This window comes from Hoplias malabaricus, chromosome X2, assembly GCF_029633855.1.
Source record: "Hoplias malabaricus isolate fHopMal1 chromosome X2, fHopMal1.hap1, whole genome shotgun sequence".
NCBI lineage: Eukaryota > Metazoa > Chordata > Actinopteri > Characiformes > Erythrinidae > Hoplias > Hoplias malabaricus.
In genome coordinates, this window is record NC_089819.1 from 53,674,992 (window position 1) to 53,693,442 (window position 18,451).

The 18,451-nt window shown below is 41.6% G+C and overlaps 2 protein-coding genes across 2 annotated transcripts in view; one reads left to right on the top strand and one right to left on the bottom strand.

Annotated features, from left to right (window-relative positions):
• LOC136676626 (lysyl oxidase homolog 4) overlaps nt 1-10,250 on the bottom strand; it is a 41,200-nt gene extending 30,950 nt beyond the window's left edge. Inside the window, exons 1-5 of the mRNA XM_066653738.1 lie at nt 10,120-10,250; nt 7,702-7,755; nt 2,306-2,564; nt 1,620-2,194; nt 1,184-1,398 (exon numbers count right to left, since the gene is read on the bottom strand). Of these exons, the coding sequence (XP_066509835.1) occupies nt 1,184-1,398; nt 1,620-2,194; nt 2,306-2,564; nt 7,702-7,755; nt 10,120-10,179 (1,163 nt within the window). The 5' untranslated portion in view covers nt 10,180-10,250. The remainder of the gene's footprint in view (nt 1-1,183; nt 1,399-1,619; nt 2,195-2,305; nt 2,565-7,701; nt 7,756-10,119) is intronic.
• Nucleotides 10,251-13,219: 2,969 nt separating this feature from the next.
• Nucleotides 13,220-16,396, top strand: LOC136677048 (cytosolic iron-sulfur assembly component 2B-like). The gene is made up of 5 exons (XM_066654412.1): nt 13,220-13,488; nt 14,162-14,241; nt 14,921-15,046; nt 15,142-15,187; nt 15,766-16,396. Exons 1-5 carry the CDS (start codon nt 13,359-13,361, stop codon nt 15,864-15,866), a joined length of 483 nt encoding a protein of 160 aa, XP_066510509.1. The 5' UTR covers nt 13,220-13,358; the 3' UTR covers nt 15,867-16,396.
• The last annotated feature ends 2,055 nt before the right edge of the window (nt 16,397-18,451 follow it).

The window sequence follows — 18,451 nt, forward strand, 5'->3', positions numbered from 1 at the left end:
AGAGACTGAAAGTGAGGTAGAAAATAGAGAGAAAGAGAGAAGAGAGACAAAGAGAGAGAGAGAGAGAGAGAGAAAGACAGAGAGACTGAAAGTGAGGTAGAAAATAGAGAGAGAGAGAGAGAGAGAGAGAGAGAGAGTGAGAGAGAGAGAGAGAGAGAGAAGAGAGAAAGTGAGAAAGAGAGAGAGAAAGAGAGAGACAGAAGAGAGACAGAGAGAGAGAGAAGAGAGACAAAGTGAGAAAGAGAGAGAGAAGAGAGACAGAGAGAGAGAGAGTGAGAGAGAAGAGAGAGAGAGAAGAGAGACAGAGAGAGAGAAGAGAGACAAAGTGCGAAAGAGAGAGAGAGAGAGAAGAGAGACAAAAGAGAGAAAGAGAGGGAGGTGAGAGAGACAGAAAGAGGGAAGTGAGGTAGGTGAGAGAGAGAGAGAGAGAGAGAGCGAGAGAGAAAGAATGAAAGTGAAGAAGAAAAGGGGTTGATGAAGAGAGAGAAAAGAGAAAGACAGAAATCAGAGATACAGACAAAAAATGAGTAAATTAAGACAGAATGAGAAAAAGAGAGGAGGAATGTGGAAACTATGAAGAGTTTGAAAGGAGAGGGGGTGAGAACAGGAAAGCAAGAGAGAAAAGAGTGGAGGACGAGGCAGAGAGAAAGAGAGAGAGACACTAAACTCCGATAATTACAGGAGGTGAAAGGACAGAGGCCGGTGGCTGTGGTGAAGGTCAGTGGTGTGTTGCTATTCCTGAGCTTAGAGTCCAGCATTAATAACAGAGATGGACTGAAATAAAGCTGAATGTTGTGTCTGGTCATAAACACGCAAACAGTCTGTGGAAGCAGCGCGAACAGCGAAGCCCTGGTGAGCTGATGCTTCTCGGGGCTTTAGAGGCCGTTTCCTGTAGAGGTTTGGATCCGGGACGGTCAATATTTATCCTCAAGGTCATTTAGATATTTATATATTTCTCCTGTGATCTGCTCCTCTGAGGTCTTTAGCGGCTTCGTCTGATCAGTGGTTCACTTTTTTGCACAGAGGAGTACAAGCTCTCTACTAAGACCCTTCTTTTCAAATGTAGGACAACTGCTGTAAAAAGTAAGCATCCCAAAAAAACCTCCTTTTAAAGCCTACCCTAATCATGCATCACAAGACTGCTGCACATACGAAGAGAAAGATAAAGGAGTGAGATACTCACCTGTACAGATGATCTTTGGGTTGCTCAGCCGCTGGGAATCCCAGCATTCCACACACCACCCTGCTGCTGCTGAGGTCCCAGCCCAGGCTACAAACATGCCTCCATCTCCCAGCATGCTTCACCTCCACCACACCCTCCGTCACGATGGCAGCTCCCCGGGTGCTGGACAAGACGGGACGGAGACGAACCTCCTCCAAACTCACCCTCCCCACCGGCTACAGGGAGAACAACAGAGACTTAGCACTTCTGTGAGCTGTTAAAAAACATCCGCAACATCCGTGTTGAGTGGAATGCAAGATTAAACAAATAATCCGCCGTGATCAGAAACCGTTAACTCTGATAAACACAGTGATTAAAGTAATTTAAAGTTCTCCTAAGAAGCAACCCCTGAGCAGTAGCTGAGAGACGTGTTGCTAATCATGCTGCTCTTCCTCACCTGTTCTATGGTGTTGGTGAAGTCGATGTTCATTCTGTTGTCATTCCCCTCTTCTGTGTAGAAAGAACGAGGCCTGGTTTCAGGAGCAGAGACTGGTCTCTCATAGTCGTAGGGCCGGGGGGTTAACTGGGACGAGTGGGCGACTGGTCTGGGAACCAGGTCTTGGCTCCGTCTGGTTTGTGCTCTGTTTCTCAGGTGGTCTGGCAGCTGGTGTCCTCTGGGAACAACATTTTCTTGATTTCGAGGGTTTGTGTTTCTGCGGAGCTGGATCTGATGTCCTGTAAGATGAGGGGCAGAGGCTGGAGAGCTCCTCTGAGGGCCACGGTTCAGAGCGATTTCATGCCCTCGCCTCTGGGTGGAGGTAACTGCAGTGATGGAGGTCTGAAGCGGCGGTCGAGGGGGAGTTACTGGTTCACTGAATCGAGGGACGTGACCCTGCTGAGGACTGTCTGAGCTACACACCACCCCCAGATCCTCTGCGTGAGAACAGTCACTCACACCCCAACCGTTAGAGCGACAGTCAGACAGAGATCTCTCAGAGCCAGTACACACCACGTTATCCAACCAGATCGGACCTACAGCAGGGAACAATGACACCACAACACAGTTAAAGCACAGATACAATTTATAAACAGGGAATGTGAAGAGGTCAAAGAATGAACCAAAACACATAGGTGCATCTTTACCTTGGCCCTGTCCGAACTTGGCGCTGTGAGCCCAGGTGACACCTCGAGTGTATCCCATCTCGCGACACGCCACGTTGGCCAGGTTAATGTTCACTTCGTCATCACACACCGTGCCCCAGGCTCCGTTATAAAACACTTCCAGACGCCCTTCGAGTGAGTTGCTCCCGTCCACCAAACGCAATTGGAACCCAGGAGGAACTCCAGAAACCCAGGGGAGAACCAGGGTGCAGAAGACGACGGAAAAGATCAGCATCATCATCTGCAACAAAGGGAACACAAAACCATGAGTGTTCTGAATATCAGATACATTCATTTCCTGAACTGTGCAATGTGTAAGACTTGAGTAGCTAATATTATTGTAACAGGAGCTGAGTTGGCCTCATTATTGGGACCAGGAGTGTTTCTAGAAAACTTGTTTTACTGGGGCACAAACAAAATTCAGAGGGGCAAAGCAGTCCACTCTTCCAGTGGACAAATGTGAATCTAATAACAAGCCTGTAAAATAATACATATATTGAGATTTGACTCTGGGGGGTGGGTGTTGCTCTGACATTGATGAGAACTGAAAAACAAATGAACACTAAATAAATGTCTATTAATAGTATTAATTTTGTTTATATGAATTTCTGAAATTCATACCTGAACAAATAAAAACAGAAACAGAAATGGAAACTTGAGGGAAGTGTGTAAATTCTGCAGTTCCACATTTAAAATGACACATTACTGTTGTAACATATTTTTGGTACGTTATAAAGTGGCTAAACAAAACATATAAATAGGAGCTATAATTATCTTTAATATTTCCTGTCTGACTTTTAAATGTCCATTATTCCATACAAAATTAAATAAATAATAATAATAAAATGGTTCATTCTGAAAGCGCTAGCTGCGTTAGCTTCTTGAAAGCCTCTGGGGCATTGTGGGAAATGTAGTTCCTGTAAAGAATTTCCGTGGTGTGTTCTGTGCTTCTGCTTAGTTTTCCAGGATAAAATGTACCTTTCACCACTATGATTTTTAGTGGAGCACAGCAACATTTTACACTGATGCCTCTGGGTCTAATGACGCCTCTGGGGAGTTAGAAATTCAACCACTGATGACACAGCCAGCCAAGAAAATAGCATGGAGCTATCGCTGTTTCAGTACAACAGTGCTAGGTGCTAAGGCGCTAGTCAACCCAACCAGGCCATCTTTTAGTTCACAGAAGCTGGTAGTTCTCTAGTATTCTCCTACAAGCATGTTCAGCCTTAGTAGAGAAGGCTTATCCATATTGTACAAATTCATTTTGTTCCTAACCCTTTGAGGCCACGTTAGGAGGATTAGAGAAGTCACACAGCTGGAATGAAATCCTGGACTGGACTTCAAATTTTTACTTTCTGTATTACATCAGGAGACCAGATTTATGTGCTGTGTTCACTCTCTGTGTTTGCAGGGGTGGCAAAAGTAAAAGACCTCACCAAGGTTTTCTTCCAACTGATTGGCTTCTCTAATACTACTACTATGGAGTTTTAGGGCCACGGCATTAAAAAGAAAACCCAAAAAACTAAGATTCTGAGAATAAGTCCGGAATAATTCTGAGGAAAAAAAAGTCAGTATAATTCAGAGAATAAAGTCAGAATATTTAGAGAAACACTGTTTGGGTTATTATTTATTATAATGTGTAGACAGACAGACAGTCTGTGCACCATGTGTGAGTTGTGAAAGAAGCAGTCAGTGAACAGAATTATTTATTAAACGAATCCACACGACATGATGACTAACTCCCATCAGTGCAGCCCCTGACTGTGATGCATACGGCTTTAGTTTATTGCACGAGTCCGAACTGTAATGCGATGGAGACTCTTGGACACGCCGGAGTTCCACTCGCTCTGGATCCATCATTTCATGCTCGTTAATTGTATACTGTTAAACTACATGTCGTCTTCTGAATAAACAGGTTCTTTCACAGTTTAAATACTAATCATAATCTGGTCCTGAAGTAACAGAGGACTGGGTATTTATTCCTGAAATCTGTACCACAGCAACACACTGCATTCCTCAATTACACTGGGGTTGTGTCTACCCCATTATAAGTGCAGTAAACTATTCCAACATTATTCCCAGAATGGTACAGAGATTATTCTAGGAATTATTCAGAGATGATTCCAACATTATTCTCAGAATTATTCCAACATTATTCTCAAAATTATTCCAAAATTATTCTCAGAATATTATTATTATTATGCTGTGGCCCTGAAACTCTGCTAGTTGGACTAATCATCTGAAACCATCTGAGAGGGTATTATCCTTTTGACTTTCTGGACCTCAGTGTGCCACCTCTCTTTGGTAGCATTGTGTGACTGAGGGTGATCTAGCGAACTGGCAGAGGCTAAATTGGGGAGAAAATTGGATGCAAATGTACCAAGAAATTTTCGTATTTTTAAAAAGTAGTCAAGCTATTGTTTTGCTCTATTAAACTCCATCATCAACTGCTCCCAAACTGGGAGTTCAGATTGATTGAATGTTTCTGGCCCTGGTCTGGCCCACATCCCTTATTTTCATGGCCGACGTGCTAAATGGGTTGACAGCACTTGAGCAGATCGCTCCTGCTTGCCCAGTGAGGGCCACACAACATCAAATCAGGGACGCATTGCCAGAGGGCACATTTTGGGCCACTTTTTTTTTGCTAACATCCATGTTGCCCTGGCCAACACATCTGGAAACACCTTTACCAGAAGTGGGGCAGATCTATTTTGTGACATGTCGCCAAATGAGCCTTTTTAATATGTGGGTCACTTTGGGTTCACATGCAGTTTGCAGCAACAACCGTGGCCCAGAAGTGCTACATCTCTGCCAGAGGTGGCCCACATCCTCAGGCTTTCTGTGATTTAATGAACACTAGGTAGTGGTTTTGCCTTAAAATCGCAGCTTTAAATCATTGTGATGCTCCACAGAGCTGTTATAGGGAGATTAAACCCTCTGTCACTGCCACTCTAGGTTCAGCACGGCAGAAACTGCACTATGTAACTTCAGGAGGAGGGTAAGAAACCACCCCATCCCCACTTTGATTTCAGAACAGTGCTGTAAAAGTGAATTACACTCCTCAACTCTAGGAGGAGCCTAGGATGAAAAACCCCAGCTCTTATCTACTGATACTTTAAGCCCAGTGTTGAGGACCGTCCAAAATATTGTCCCTCTGCTCTTTTTCTATTGGACAGACTTGACTTGAGGCTAAAGTTATCTGGTAAAATTGAGTGATTCTTCTTTGTGGAACATGCTCCAGGTATTGTATGATAATAAAATAAGTTATATGTGTGTATTCCTATATTAGGGCTACATTCACTGTCCAGATAAACAGCTTCTCATGTCAAAACAACTGCAAAGCCCTGTAGCTCATATCCCATATATAAACCTCACATGCTCATATCTAACATCTTAAATATCCAACACAATCAACAGAACTCACATCACTGCATCATCTGGATCTTTCCTGTTTGTCTGGAGTGTCTCTGTTTGGTCTTCCTCGTAAACTCAGCGTAAGGAGTTTTTCCTTTTCAGTCTTTGTGGAGATCTCAACACTATTTCTACTCACTCTTTTTTTGGTCGGTGGACTGTTCTCAGTCCAGACACTGAGGGGTTTAAAAACTCCAGCAGCACTGCTGTGTCTGATCCACTCTACACCAGCACAACACACACTAACACACCACCACCACGTCAGTGTCACTGCAGCGCTGAGAATGGTCCACCACCACATCACACCTGCTCTGTGGGGGTCCACAAAGGTGAAGTGGGGGTAACAAAATATGTAGCGCAAAAGATGGACTGCAGTCTGTAATTTGTAGATCTACAGCATGCTCCTGTTGGTCAGTCGAGTTCATTAAATGGACAGTGAATGTAGAAATACCCTCCTCTAAAAGCTACAAAGTGCAGCGGTAATTTTAAGGATAAAATATAACACAGTGTTGTTTAAATGCGGAGTGTAGCTGTGGATCTGAATTCCTGAGTCTGTCTGGTCCTTCACAGTGAGACTGAGAAGCTGGGGCCACTCTGCCGCTAACAGCAGACGCTGAAGGCTGGCGGGCGGCACGGTGCCAGCTGGGCGCTGCAGTGTAAGGTGGCAAACAGTGAAACACACCCACAAAACCATAAAACACTCAGGATGCATTTTCCAGCCACTGGCTTATAATTAGCAATCCAAATATTTCACCGGGCTTCCAGAAAAATCCGCAGAGCGAGAATTACAGTGCAAAGATGGAATGGCAGTTCAAAACAACCAGAGAGAGAGAGGGAAGATAGAGAGGGAAGAGAGAGAGAGAGAGAGAGAGAGAGAGAGAGAGAGAGAGAGAGAGAGAGAGAGAGAGAGAGAGGAGGTAAAAAAACAGTGCTAAATGTGGCACCCCCTTCACCATAAAAAAAACTAAACAAAAAAAAAACACCACTGACTGTCAACACAGCAAATAAAATAAACAGCATGAAGAGGTGAATCCCCTCCCACACACACACACACACACACACACACACACACACACACACACACACACACAGCAGATCCACTTGATCTCTGTCTTTGTAAAGAACAAATAAAAAAGCAAGCCTCCTTAACTTCTCTGCAGTTGCCCCCTTAATATTGCTGTAGCTCTACAGAGTTCCTCATTAATACCTCTATTAACTACACATTAATATCTCCATAGTTCCATCTTCATAATTCCTTCTCAATATTTCTGTAGTTCCTCTTAAACATCTGTTATTCCCAATTAAAACCTCTGTATTCTCTCATTAACGTTGCTGTGTTTCCTCCTTAATATATTTGAAGAATAAATATATTGAAATCGTCTCCTTTACATCTTCATAGTTCCTCCTTAATATCTCTGTATTTCCACCTTATTATCCCTGTATTTACTCCTGGATGACAGTGAGGTCAGATGAAGGGACAGTGAAGACTTTAGCCTGTGTCCCCTGCTGCTCAACTGTCTCTCCTGAGAGGGTCCAGGAATGTCCCCTGTCTCTTCTCTGGAGTTTGAGTGTATGTCTCAGGGCTGAGATAATAACATTCCTGTTTATCTGAAGACAGCGCTGCACTGTTTCAAATCAGTTCTCAGAACCACCTCAGTTCTGATGATGTGATTAAATTTATAATCTCTACCTGCACAAGAATCTCACGTCTCCTTTTTGTCTGAGCAGTTCAAGGAGAATCTCATGAGCAATAAATATTTCTTCTGGGAATAATCTCCAAAAGTGCCACATAGTGACAAAAACAATCACAGGATATATTAGAGAGAGAGAGAGAGAGAGAGAGAGAGAGAGAGAGAGAGAGAGAGAGAGAGAGAGACAGAGAGAGAGAGAGAGAGAGAGAGAGAGAGAGAGACAGAGAGAGAGAGAGAGAGAGAGAGAGAGAGAATACACCTGTCTGTTCCACTCACCTGTTTGAGTAAGTGGCTCCTGTGAGGAAGACCCAGAGCTTCTGTCCCAAGTGACTGAAAAGAAATGAGAAAGCTTTAAGCTTTGGGTTCTGCTTCTTCACTCTCACTCTCTACCTCCTAACTCCCTCCTTCTCCCCCCCACCTTTCTCTCTCTCTCTCTCTCTCTCTCTCCCCTCTAACACACTCCGTCCTCTCTCTCTTTTGCCCTCTCTTATACATCTCCTTACTATTCTCTCACATCCTTTACACTTTATTTCACTTCTAACTCACCTCATTCTCACTCTTCTCTCAAGTTGTTGCATTGTATCTTTTGCTGCATCCTGTTTTGTCTATTGTCACTATAACATTCTAATGATCTAACCATAACTCTATTACACTCTAACACAGTAACACTAACACTGTGTCCCTGTAACAATATCACTGTAACACTTTAACACTACCAATATAACACTGTAACTCTAACATTGTAACACTGTAACTGTAACACTACCAATGTACCACTGTAATTCTAACACTGTAACATTACCAATGTGACAATATAACTCTACCAATGTAACACTGTAACTGTAACCCTACCAATGCAACACTATAACTCTACCAATGTAACACTGTAACTCTAACACTGTAACACCACCAATGTGACACTCTAGCTCTAACATTGTAACACTGTAACACTACCAGTGTAACTCTAATACTGTAACTCTAACATTGTAACTCTACCATTGTAACACTGTAACTGTAACTCTAACACTGTAACTGTAACACTTCCTGTGTAACTCTAATACTGTAACACTGTAACTCTAACACTGTAACTCTAACACTGTAACAGTACCAGTGTAACACTTTAACACTACCAATATAACACTGTAACTCTAACATTGTAACACTGTAACTGTAACACTACCAATGTACCACTGTAATTCTAACACTGTAACATTACCAATGTGACAATATAACTCTACCAATGTAACACTGTAACTGTAACCCTACCAATGCAACACTATAACTCTACCAATGTAACACTGTAACTCTAACACTGTAACACCACCAATGTGACACTCTAGCTCTAACATTGTAACACTGTAACACTACCAGTGTAACTCTAATACTGTAACTCTAACATTGTAACTCTACCATTGTAACACTGTAACTGTAACTCTAACACTGTAACTGTAACACTTCCTGTGTAACTCTAATACTGTAACACTGTAACTCTAACACTGTAACTCTAACACTGTAACAGTACCAGTGTAACACTGTAACACTACCAATTTAACACTGTATCTCTAAAATTGTAACATTACCAATATAATACTTTAACTTTAACACAACACATGTGACACTGTAAGTCTAACACTGTAACACTACCAATGTGCCACTGTAACATTTACAGCATTCATACCAGATACTCATATCATATAATAGGGCACATGACACTGTTGCCGTGACAACACAAAGCACCAGTCTGCAAAATGCCACAGTTTGTAAATATGAAACTGATCCTGAGCGGCTCCAGCAGTGCATCCAGCATACAACTGTCAATCAGCCGTAACACTTCGTCTGATCCATGGAACAAAGAAGAAGACACGGGACGTGATGTGATTTAGTTGGATGAAGTTTGTGGGTTTTTTTAAAAGATGGGTATAAACATGGAACTTAAAGGGCCAGTAACATGAAAAAGGTCAAAGACATATAAACATAGATTTGATAGGAGAAAGCATGGGTATTTTCTCCTCAGTTTGACCTTCTTTTCACATTTTTGTCCTGAACTAAAGGCTTAGCTCTCACAGTCATGGTTCACCCCCGCCACCCACTAAACCCGTCTGATGGTTTTACCATGAATGTGTGACTTAACGACAGTCACAAGCTCGGTACTGAATCTCAGGGTTGCGTCAGTGCAGAGTGATGTCTGTTTGCAGTCTGATTACTGTTGCAGTTGCTTTAATATCTGCTCATTTTCTTTCCCACCCATGCAGGGTCCTGGCTATTGACGAACAGGGTGAGCAAAGTATGCAGAGCAACAGATAGAGTACTCTCTTTAATGGCAGAACTCCAATGTGCTCCTGTGTGGTTAGTGGAGCTGATGAAATGGACAGTGAGTGTAGAAACAGACCTGTCATTTTAATGCTATGGCTGATCGGTGTATAGCCACTGAATAGCATCTGTATAAAAATCCAGGATTATAAGCTCTCACCTTGAGTCTGACTATATCCACTGAGAACAGACATCACTGCATGCATATTTACATTTTCTTTAAAAGGCACAGCAAGAAAAATCTCTGTTTCATTCAGAGGTAAAATCAGAGGGTGTTAAAAATAACTGATGGCTGTTTTCGGTACATAAACCCACACTGTACGTAGATCCCAAGGAGGACACGATCACATGCAAGAAAAAAAATCAGGATATGAGCACTTTAACCTTCATATTTTTATGTAATCCACAATCACTGTTTGCGGAGCTCGTCTGAGTGCACTTCATTTTCACTCTGAGCCACAAAATACGATCTGCTTTCTGCAAAAATCCACACAGAGACGATCTGATCCACTGGCACATGATCACAGATCTGTCAGAGTCTCTCTCTCGCTCTCTCTTCCTCCTCCTATTGCTCGCCTCCTTCTACCTACACCTAACCTCTCTCTCTGTGTCTCTCTCTCTCACTGTCTCTCTCTCTCTGTCTCTCCCCTTTAGTAATTACACCGAGGTCTAACCCGCACCCACAATTAGTGGTGAAGTGAAATAAGTGTGCCTCTTTTCTTGTCTCTCTCACTATTCTTTCCCTCTCCCTCCCTCCCTCCCCCTGTCTCCCTTACACACACACACACACACACACACACACACACACACACACACACACACACACACACATACATCATTGCTATTCTTTTTCTTTTTCTCTTTCACTCTCTATATTTTGACTCTCGTATCTGTCTTCTCAATATATTTCTCGCTCTTTCTCCATTCTTTCTCTTGATTTATCTCCTCATCCTATTCTTTCTTACTTTCTCTCTTATATTTGTGTTACGGAGTTTAATGTCTACGAATAAAAGCAGACAACCCTCGGTTCTGGGCCTTAATGAAATGTCTGTGAATAACTTTGGTCAAAAAAACCACAAGGAACAAACCCCACAGCAGTGTTCTCCCCCTGTGTAAACAGCCCCTGTTCAGAACGCCCGCTTTCAGCACCTGTTCCTTTAAATGATAATGAGCCGCTCGCTGTTCACCCCGACCCCGAGCGCACAGCAGTGAGGAGCGAGGAGCAGAAGCTCTGGTTTTTAGCCGTTTTCACTCTGTTCTCGTATTCTTTGATTTTACTCAGTGCTCTTATTTCTCGGCGCTCGTTGTGTCTGCTTTGCTGTGTTTAACCTCCTCTTTGCGCTCTCACATAAACATGGGTCTTGCGCTGTGATTGGACAGAGTCAGATGAGGGCAATTCTAAAGTCTCTGTGCTCTATGTAAGATGCAGCACAAAATCGGAACACCATTCTATGTGTGTGTGTGTGTGTGTGTGTGAGTTATTGAAACCATTATACTCCACTGTCATTTTTACTCAATTTTCAAATGCCCTTAATATAAACTCATCCAGATCCGTGAGAAAAGCAATCTACACCCCACGTAGTTTCAGGGGGTTAACTTTGCTCTGTTTTGTAAATTCATCCACTGTGTGACTTTAATCTTTTAGTTTGGAGCTTTGGCCTTTGATTTGAGATGAAGTAAACAAGAACAGAGCTCCATAAACATACAGTTACTCAGCAATAATTCGTTCTTGAGCTAATTCTTGACTCCCGTTGTCTTTTTTTTTCTTTCTTTCTTTCTTTCTTTCTTTCTCTTTCTTTCTTTCTTTCTTTCTTTCTTTCTTTTTGGTTCTTAGTTCCTACTCGAACCATGGTCCTCTTAGAGTAACTTAAGTCAGTCATTGCACTGAATCTAAAAACCTCTTTCAGGAGCAGTAATCTGTAAACGAATGCAAGTTTGTATTAGGCTTTATTGCTTTTGTCTCCCTCCAGCGGCCAACAAAGGAATCGCAGTTTTTAATAACAACCCCTTGTGTCTGTGCTTTTTTTTTTAATATTTTGGGTAAGGCATCTGTTGGGGAGTTTAGAGGTCATTTTAAAGTGTGGGGACGTGTTTTACAATGCTGTGTAACCACCATGTAAACGAACTCTGAGTGGGTTCCTTTTGAAGCTCTGTGTTTAAACACCACCCACAGTGAGTTCTGCATGGGTGGGAAAGAAAATGAGCAGATATTAAAGCGACTGCAACAGTAATCAGACATCACTCTGCACTGACGCAATCCTGAGATTCAGCACCGAGCTTGTGACTGTCGCTAAGTCACACATTCATGGTAAAACCATCAGACGGGTTTAGTGGGTGACGGGGGTGAACCATGACTGTGAGAGCTAGGCCTTTAGTTCAGGACAAAAACGTGAAAAGAAGGTCAAACTGTGGAGAAAATACCCAAGCAATAATGCTGCTTTCTTTTATCAAATCTATGAGTTATCTGTGGTATGTTAACACCAACTTTACACTGATTCACATGAAAATATGATCTTTATAAACACATTAGTTGATGCTACAGTCATTTCCAAAGGTCTTCAATTCAGATTCTGAAGGCCTAATCAATTTGGAAAATCATTTGTCTATATCTGTCTAAATACAAAATCCTGACCGGTAATTTTCCTGAGAGTATTTCAAGATTTTAAAACTTTTATTTTAAAACCAACACAGAAAATGATATTTAACAATATTTACACATGGAGACTAACTCTTTGTGATACCCCCATTACATTTAATTAAATATTATATTGAGTATTAAAAAACAAATAAGCATCAACCTCAACTTATTTGTGAAATTTTATTTGATCAATAAATTAATTAATTTTATAAAATAAGGGCAGGGTCCCAAACTAAAGGCACTTGCTGGATCACTGTCTGGTTATTTTTCTAACAAGTCCACACTTTGTTTCCTACTGAGATTAACCTGGGGGCAACATGAACATTGTGTTGCTTTTGTCTCCCTCTAGTGGTCATTAACTAACTAACTGCAGGCTCATTACACAGCCTCCTTCCTTTTCTTCTGTTCGTTAATACGCTGTTTAATACGTATTAAAGCTAACATTGAAATCAATAATATTTTATATAAGTCATACTTTTGATTTTGGTATCGTAATATATATTACTATATTTTACTGTATTTATACGTCTCTTTCAGCTACTGATATTATAATTATTATTTTATATTTGTTCTACAGCTGTTTTATATTTTATTACTAATTTTAGCACAGTTTTTATGTTTGTTTTTACTGTATTAATTTATGTAAATTACATTTGAGTAAGTACAAATTAATTGTTACAAAATTAAATAATTAAACACCTATTTCAGCACAATTTGTGGTTTATTTTAGAATATAAACCCCTTCTGGAGACGGTGGTGTTTCAGAAAATTTTTAAAACTTATTTTCAACAATTTTCAAGTATTTCAACGACTGTAAACAATAGACTTCTATTTTGAAAACTGAATGTTCTCTACAGGCCTGTGGCCGTTAGTGTGTCTCTGCTGTTGATCCAGAGCTGGGATCCAGGGCGGATTGAAGGCCGCTGGAGACCGCGGACTTTCTCAGGCACTGATACGCTGTTTGAGCTCTGTTTCGTGGGGCAGGATGTCTGTTACAGCGGCGCGGCTGGAGAACTCCAACCCGTTGATCTTCCACCGCGCGGCGGAGAGACTAATCACAACCGAGGAACAGGACGAGCATCTCCCCGACCCCATCGACGACAGGGAGATATTTGATATCCTTTAAAATAAAAACTGTTACAGAGTTGGGGTCCTCCACTTTCTACAGTGTTTCAGTCTGCTCAGCCCCGGCTACAGCTGATTTACAAAATTCTGTAGACTCTACTTTTGTATTTGGCCTTAAATCAGCTGGCTAACTGAGAAAAATAAATATTATAATGAGGAAATTATTTGAAATACATGCAGTTTAATTTGAGAACATTTTTCTCAATGTGTTCCCTTGTGTCCAAATTGTTCCACAACATAGAGAAAGTGTGCACTTTAAACTAAACCTAAGTCTTATAGTAAGATTAGATTGGGACAGGAACACACTGTATATAGCAGAGGTTTTCAAAGTATTTAGTACCCAGCATCGTTCAGAGTTTGTACCACAAAAGGCTCAGTCCAGCTCTGAGTGCTTGGTAATGACCTGATCATGTTTATTGGGGCAGGAGATGAAAATAAATTGTTTTTCAACTTTCATGACACTTTTAGAAGGCTTCTTCTCTAACGACCAATCAGCTCATTATCCTAACCCTTAATGAGGTTGAAATGTGGCTGGTGGAGCGAGGACATGCTAAATTGGACATTAGGGAGCTGATGAATACACCCAGGGAACAGTGGCCCAAAAACATCAAGGTGTTGTCTACATACAACAGGTTATATTCTACACCTTAACTGCTTTATCACATCTCATCAGGTCCATCAATGACCCTGAACACCCTCTGTCCCTCGAGGAGCTGAATGTCGTGGAGCAAGTGCGAGTAAACGTGAGTTTATTCAGATTACGTTATATACACTACATTACATTTTGTACATGTATCGAGTGGTTCCCAAACCTTTTTCTGCAGTGCTCCAGAATATTTCCAGGTTCTCTCTGACATCCAGCGCTTGCAGTGCTCATAAACGTCTTTCATTTGCCTTGCTCTGCCACTTGATTAATCAAATAGTTTTAAAGGAAAATCAGTAAAACTACATAGATCATAGATCATTATTCACAGGGCTGTATGACCCCTAGATATACATCTAAAATGTCTTATTCCAACAGGATCAGTTGTCATGAAGGCTGCTTTTGCAGCTGTTTTCTTGTTGAAACAAGTCTTTAATAGATGAAAGGTGTATGTAAATGTTAATAAAACAAATGTTTGTGGTTTACACTGATGCTCAGGGCTTGATTTCAGAAAAGTATCTTAGCTCAAAGAGTTTCTGAAATGGTTGAGCGAGTCACACACTGAGCTCTCTCTTGTTTCTTTCTCACTCTTCTAAATTTAAGAACTTAATAGAACAAATAAAAACATAATTATCACATTCAAAAATGTTGTTTTCAGTGGGAAAAATAACGGACTGCTCCTTTAACCCTAAGATGTCTTTTTTACACGAGCTCATGATTAGATATTAAAGTATGAAACGAGCATCTTTCCTTAAAAATCAACTTCATCTTCTCTTCAGGTGAATGACCAGGAGAGCACTGTGTCTGTGGAGTTCACGCCCACAATCCCTCACTGCAGCATGGCTACTCTCATAGGGCTGTCGATCAAAGTCAAACTGCTACGCTCTCTACCAGACAGGTTCAAGGTGGGCTCCGGATTTTTGCCATATCAGGATTATGTTCTGGTGTTTTTGGTGTTTTCTTTTTTGGTGGTGGGTCTAATCTTTGCCTGTTTTTCCAGATTGACGTCCACATCACACCAGGCACACACGCCTCAGAGGATGCAGGTAATCTGCTGTTTCCCACTGTTTGATTCGTCTAAAAACCTATTTTTATTCATTGTTAGTACACTCCTTGTCCATATAGTGAGATCCACATTTTGGTTCTACAGTTACAGACATTAGTCCATCTGTTGCTATGCATACTTTGTTAGCCCACTTTCCCCCTGTTCCTCAGCGCTCAGGACCCTCACAGAGCAGGTGTGATGTGGTGGTGGATCATTCTCAGCGCTGCAGTGACACTGACGTGGTGGTGGTGTGTTAGTGTGTGTTGTGCTGGTGTAGAGTGGATCAGACACAGCAGTGCTGCTGGAGTTTTTAAACCCCTCAGTGCCACTGCTGGACTGAGAACAGTCCAACGACCAAAAACATCCAGCCGACAGCGTCCTGTGTCACTGATGAAGGACTAGAGGACGAGCGACACACGCTGTGCAGCGACAGATGAGCTACTGTCTCTGACTCTACATCTACAAGGTGGACCAACAAGGGAGGAGTGTCTCACAGAGTGGACAGAGAGTGGACACAGGGTTTAAAAACTCCAGCATCACTGCTGTGTCTGATCCATTTGTTCTTTTTCTCTCTCTCAGTCAATAAGCAGCTGGCAGATAAGGAGAGGGTGGCTGCAGCTCTGGAAAACTCCCAACTGCTGGAGGTGGTCAATCAGTGCCTTTCCAACAGAACTCTGTGATTTGACCAGTTCAGCGTTTAAACCAGGAGTCAGACTGACTGCATTTCGGCTCTTCTCTCAGCTCTCGCTCCTACTGCTCTGCAGCTTCAGCTTTATTTTTTTACCAGTCTAAATGCAAAGTAAAAGGCGTTTTGCGTTACTGTTTGACACTTCTGCCTGGATGTCTTCAGCCATGCCATCTGTGTATATATCTCCCATAAACACCCTGGGAAACTACCCTGATTTTTCTTAATAAATAAAAATATACACACGTTAATGAAGTAAAGTAATTGGTTACTAGATAATTCATTAGTTGAGGGGTAAACTAATTCCTTGAGAGTAATTTGATGCATAATCACACTTTGAAAGCAGTGAATTCAGTAATACCACATTTGGATTTAAAATAATACACTTCCTTTACACTTACTGTCCTGGGCTATATTCATTTTATTTATAATTTTATTTGCTTGTTATTATTGCTTCCTCGTGTTAAAATAAAATGTGTGATACAAAAAGAGCCACTAGTTTTTTAACAAAATAAAGAATTTACTAAACAACAAACAAAGAAAACAAATCAGACTCTGTGTCTTTGAAATCTGACAAAACATGGAACCAACCCCATGACATTGTGGAGTGAGTCTTTCAGGCTGTGGGCGAGCAGAGGAGGGCTGGGTGGGGACAGTGCGAGGGACTAATTGTATATAAATAGACCCCATGTATTGAATGAAAACAAAGGTGTAGGGTTTGAACTAAGACACCTTGAGGCATTAGGGTTTTTTTTTCTTGTCATTTTGATGAACTGAGGCTTTAATCAATGACCAGAGAGGAATTTAAGAGTTGAGTGTATGCAGTTATTTACAAATAATTAAGCCCCATTTTGCATTTGTTCTTGAGGTATTTTTTTTTAAATAAACGTAAACATTGTAGAATCTCATAAGGGCACAGAAAAGGCAGTGGCACGCGTGCTTGTTTTCTTGTGAAAATTCTTTAGCTTCACAGCAACAGAACATTAATCTGCACAAAAAACACAGATCAAAGAGGAAGGGGTCATTTCAGATTTACATTTCTTGCCATTATCAGGAGACATCAGAGTTTACTCTCTTTTTCGTTAGACCCTGCACTTCGTACCTCATTCGTCAAACTTGCAGTCAGCTCTGACACGGAGCGTATTGTTTAGTCTGTTGTACAGCTGTGGCCTAATGGTTAGAGAAGCAGGCTTGGGACTGGAAGGTTGCTGGTTAAATTCCCACGACCGGCAGAAATATTAGGGGCAGTCCACAGCTGAAGTGCACTTGAGCAAGGGACCCAACTGCCCCCCAGTGTGATCACTTCCCATAGTGCACTTGTGTGCGTGTGTTCACTGCCACAGATGGGTTCAATGTGGAAGATGCATTATTTTGTATGTTGTACAGTGACACATAATTGCACATATGCTTTTTGATTTTCATCTTTGGCGAATCCCTACAATAGAAAACTCCCATCTGGTACAAATGCCAGTAAATATGTGTGTAACAGATTATAAACATGGAAAAATGCTTAATTTGTGTTAAATTATCAAATCTATTAATTTCATCAGTTTTTAGAAGATGCATTTTTGCTTACTGATTTTTAACAGATATTAGCGTTAACACAAACAATGTTCCAGTCTAAGTGGTGGGAAAATAGAACAATTATTTTTTTATTTGCAGTGATATAAACACATGCTGCACCTCCTCCATGTTCAGTATTGAAGACAAACCCCAGTGCTCTTATTCTATATTCTATATGATTAATAATTTTTTCAATCCTGACTCAAATTCAGCAGTTTATTATTTAAATGGAAATCAACGTATTGTTTTCTAGTAAAAGCAAGAGCAACATTACATCAATGAAACAAAAATTTGCTTTTCATTTTGGCATGTTTTACGCACATCAGTGATTAAAAGTAATCGTGTGTTGCATTTCAATGAGACGTTTACTTTTGAAGACTCCTCGCCCCCTGTGAAAAAAAAAAAAAAGTAAATAAGAAGCTTTTACTCTTGCGTACATTTAATTCATTCATTATCTGTAACCCTTATCTAGTTCAGGGTCACGGTGGGTCCAGAGCCTACCTGGAATCATTGGGTGCAAAGCGGGAATACACTCTTGGAGTCACCCGAAGGAAACCCATGCAGACACAGGGAGAACACACAACACTCCTCACAGACAGTCACCCGGAGGAAACCCATGCAGACACAGGGAGAACACACAACACTCCTCACAGACAGTCACCCGGAGGAAACCCACGCAGACACAGGGAGAATGCACCACACTCCTCACAGACAGTCACCCGAAGGAAACCCACACGGTACGGAGAGAACACACCACACTCCTCACAGACAGTCACCCGGAAGAAACCCACGCAGACACAGGGAGAACACACCACACTCCTCGCAGACAGTCACCTGGAGCAGGAATCGAACATCCAGGTCCCTGGAGTTGTGTGACTGCGACACTACCTGCCGTGCCACCGTGCTGCCCAAGAATGTTTCAAATACAGTAATTACAGTAAAGTACAGTAACACACCCTGGAGGGGGCGCCAGTTAGTAGACAGGGTGACTGGTTAGTCAGTATCAGTAAATAACAA

What these genes read in the sequence shown, in the direction of transcription:
- LOC136677048 (XM_066654412.1), top strand. Translation starts at nt 13,359, where the DNA reads ATGTCTGTTACAGCGGCGCGGCTGGAGAACTCCAACCCGTTGATCTTC. An exon ending in CGACGACAGGGAGATATTTG is followed by an intron (nt 13,489 to 14,161) that starts ATATCCTTTAAA and finishes CTGCTTTATCAC; the next exon opens with ATCTCATCAGGTCCATCAAT. An exon ending in ACACGCCTCAGAGGATGCAG is followed by an intron (nt 15,188 to 15,765) that starts GTAATCTGCTGT and finishes TCTCTCTCTCAG; the next exon opens with TCAATAAGCAGCTGGCAGAT.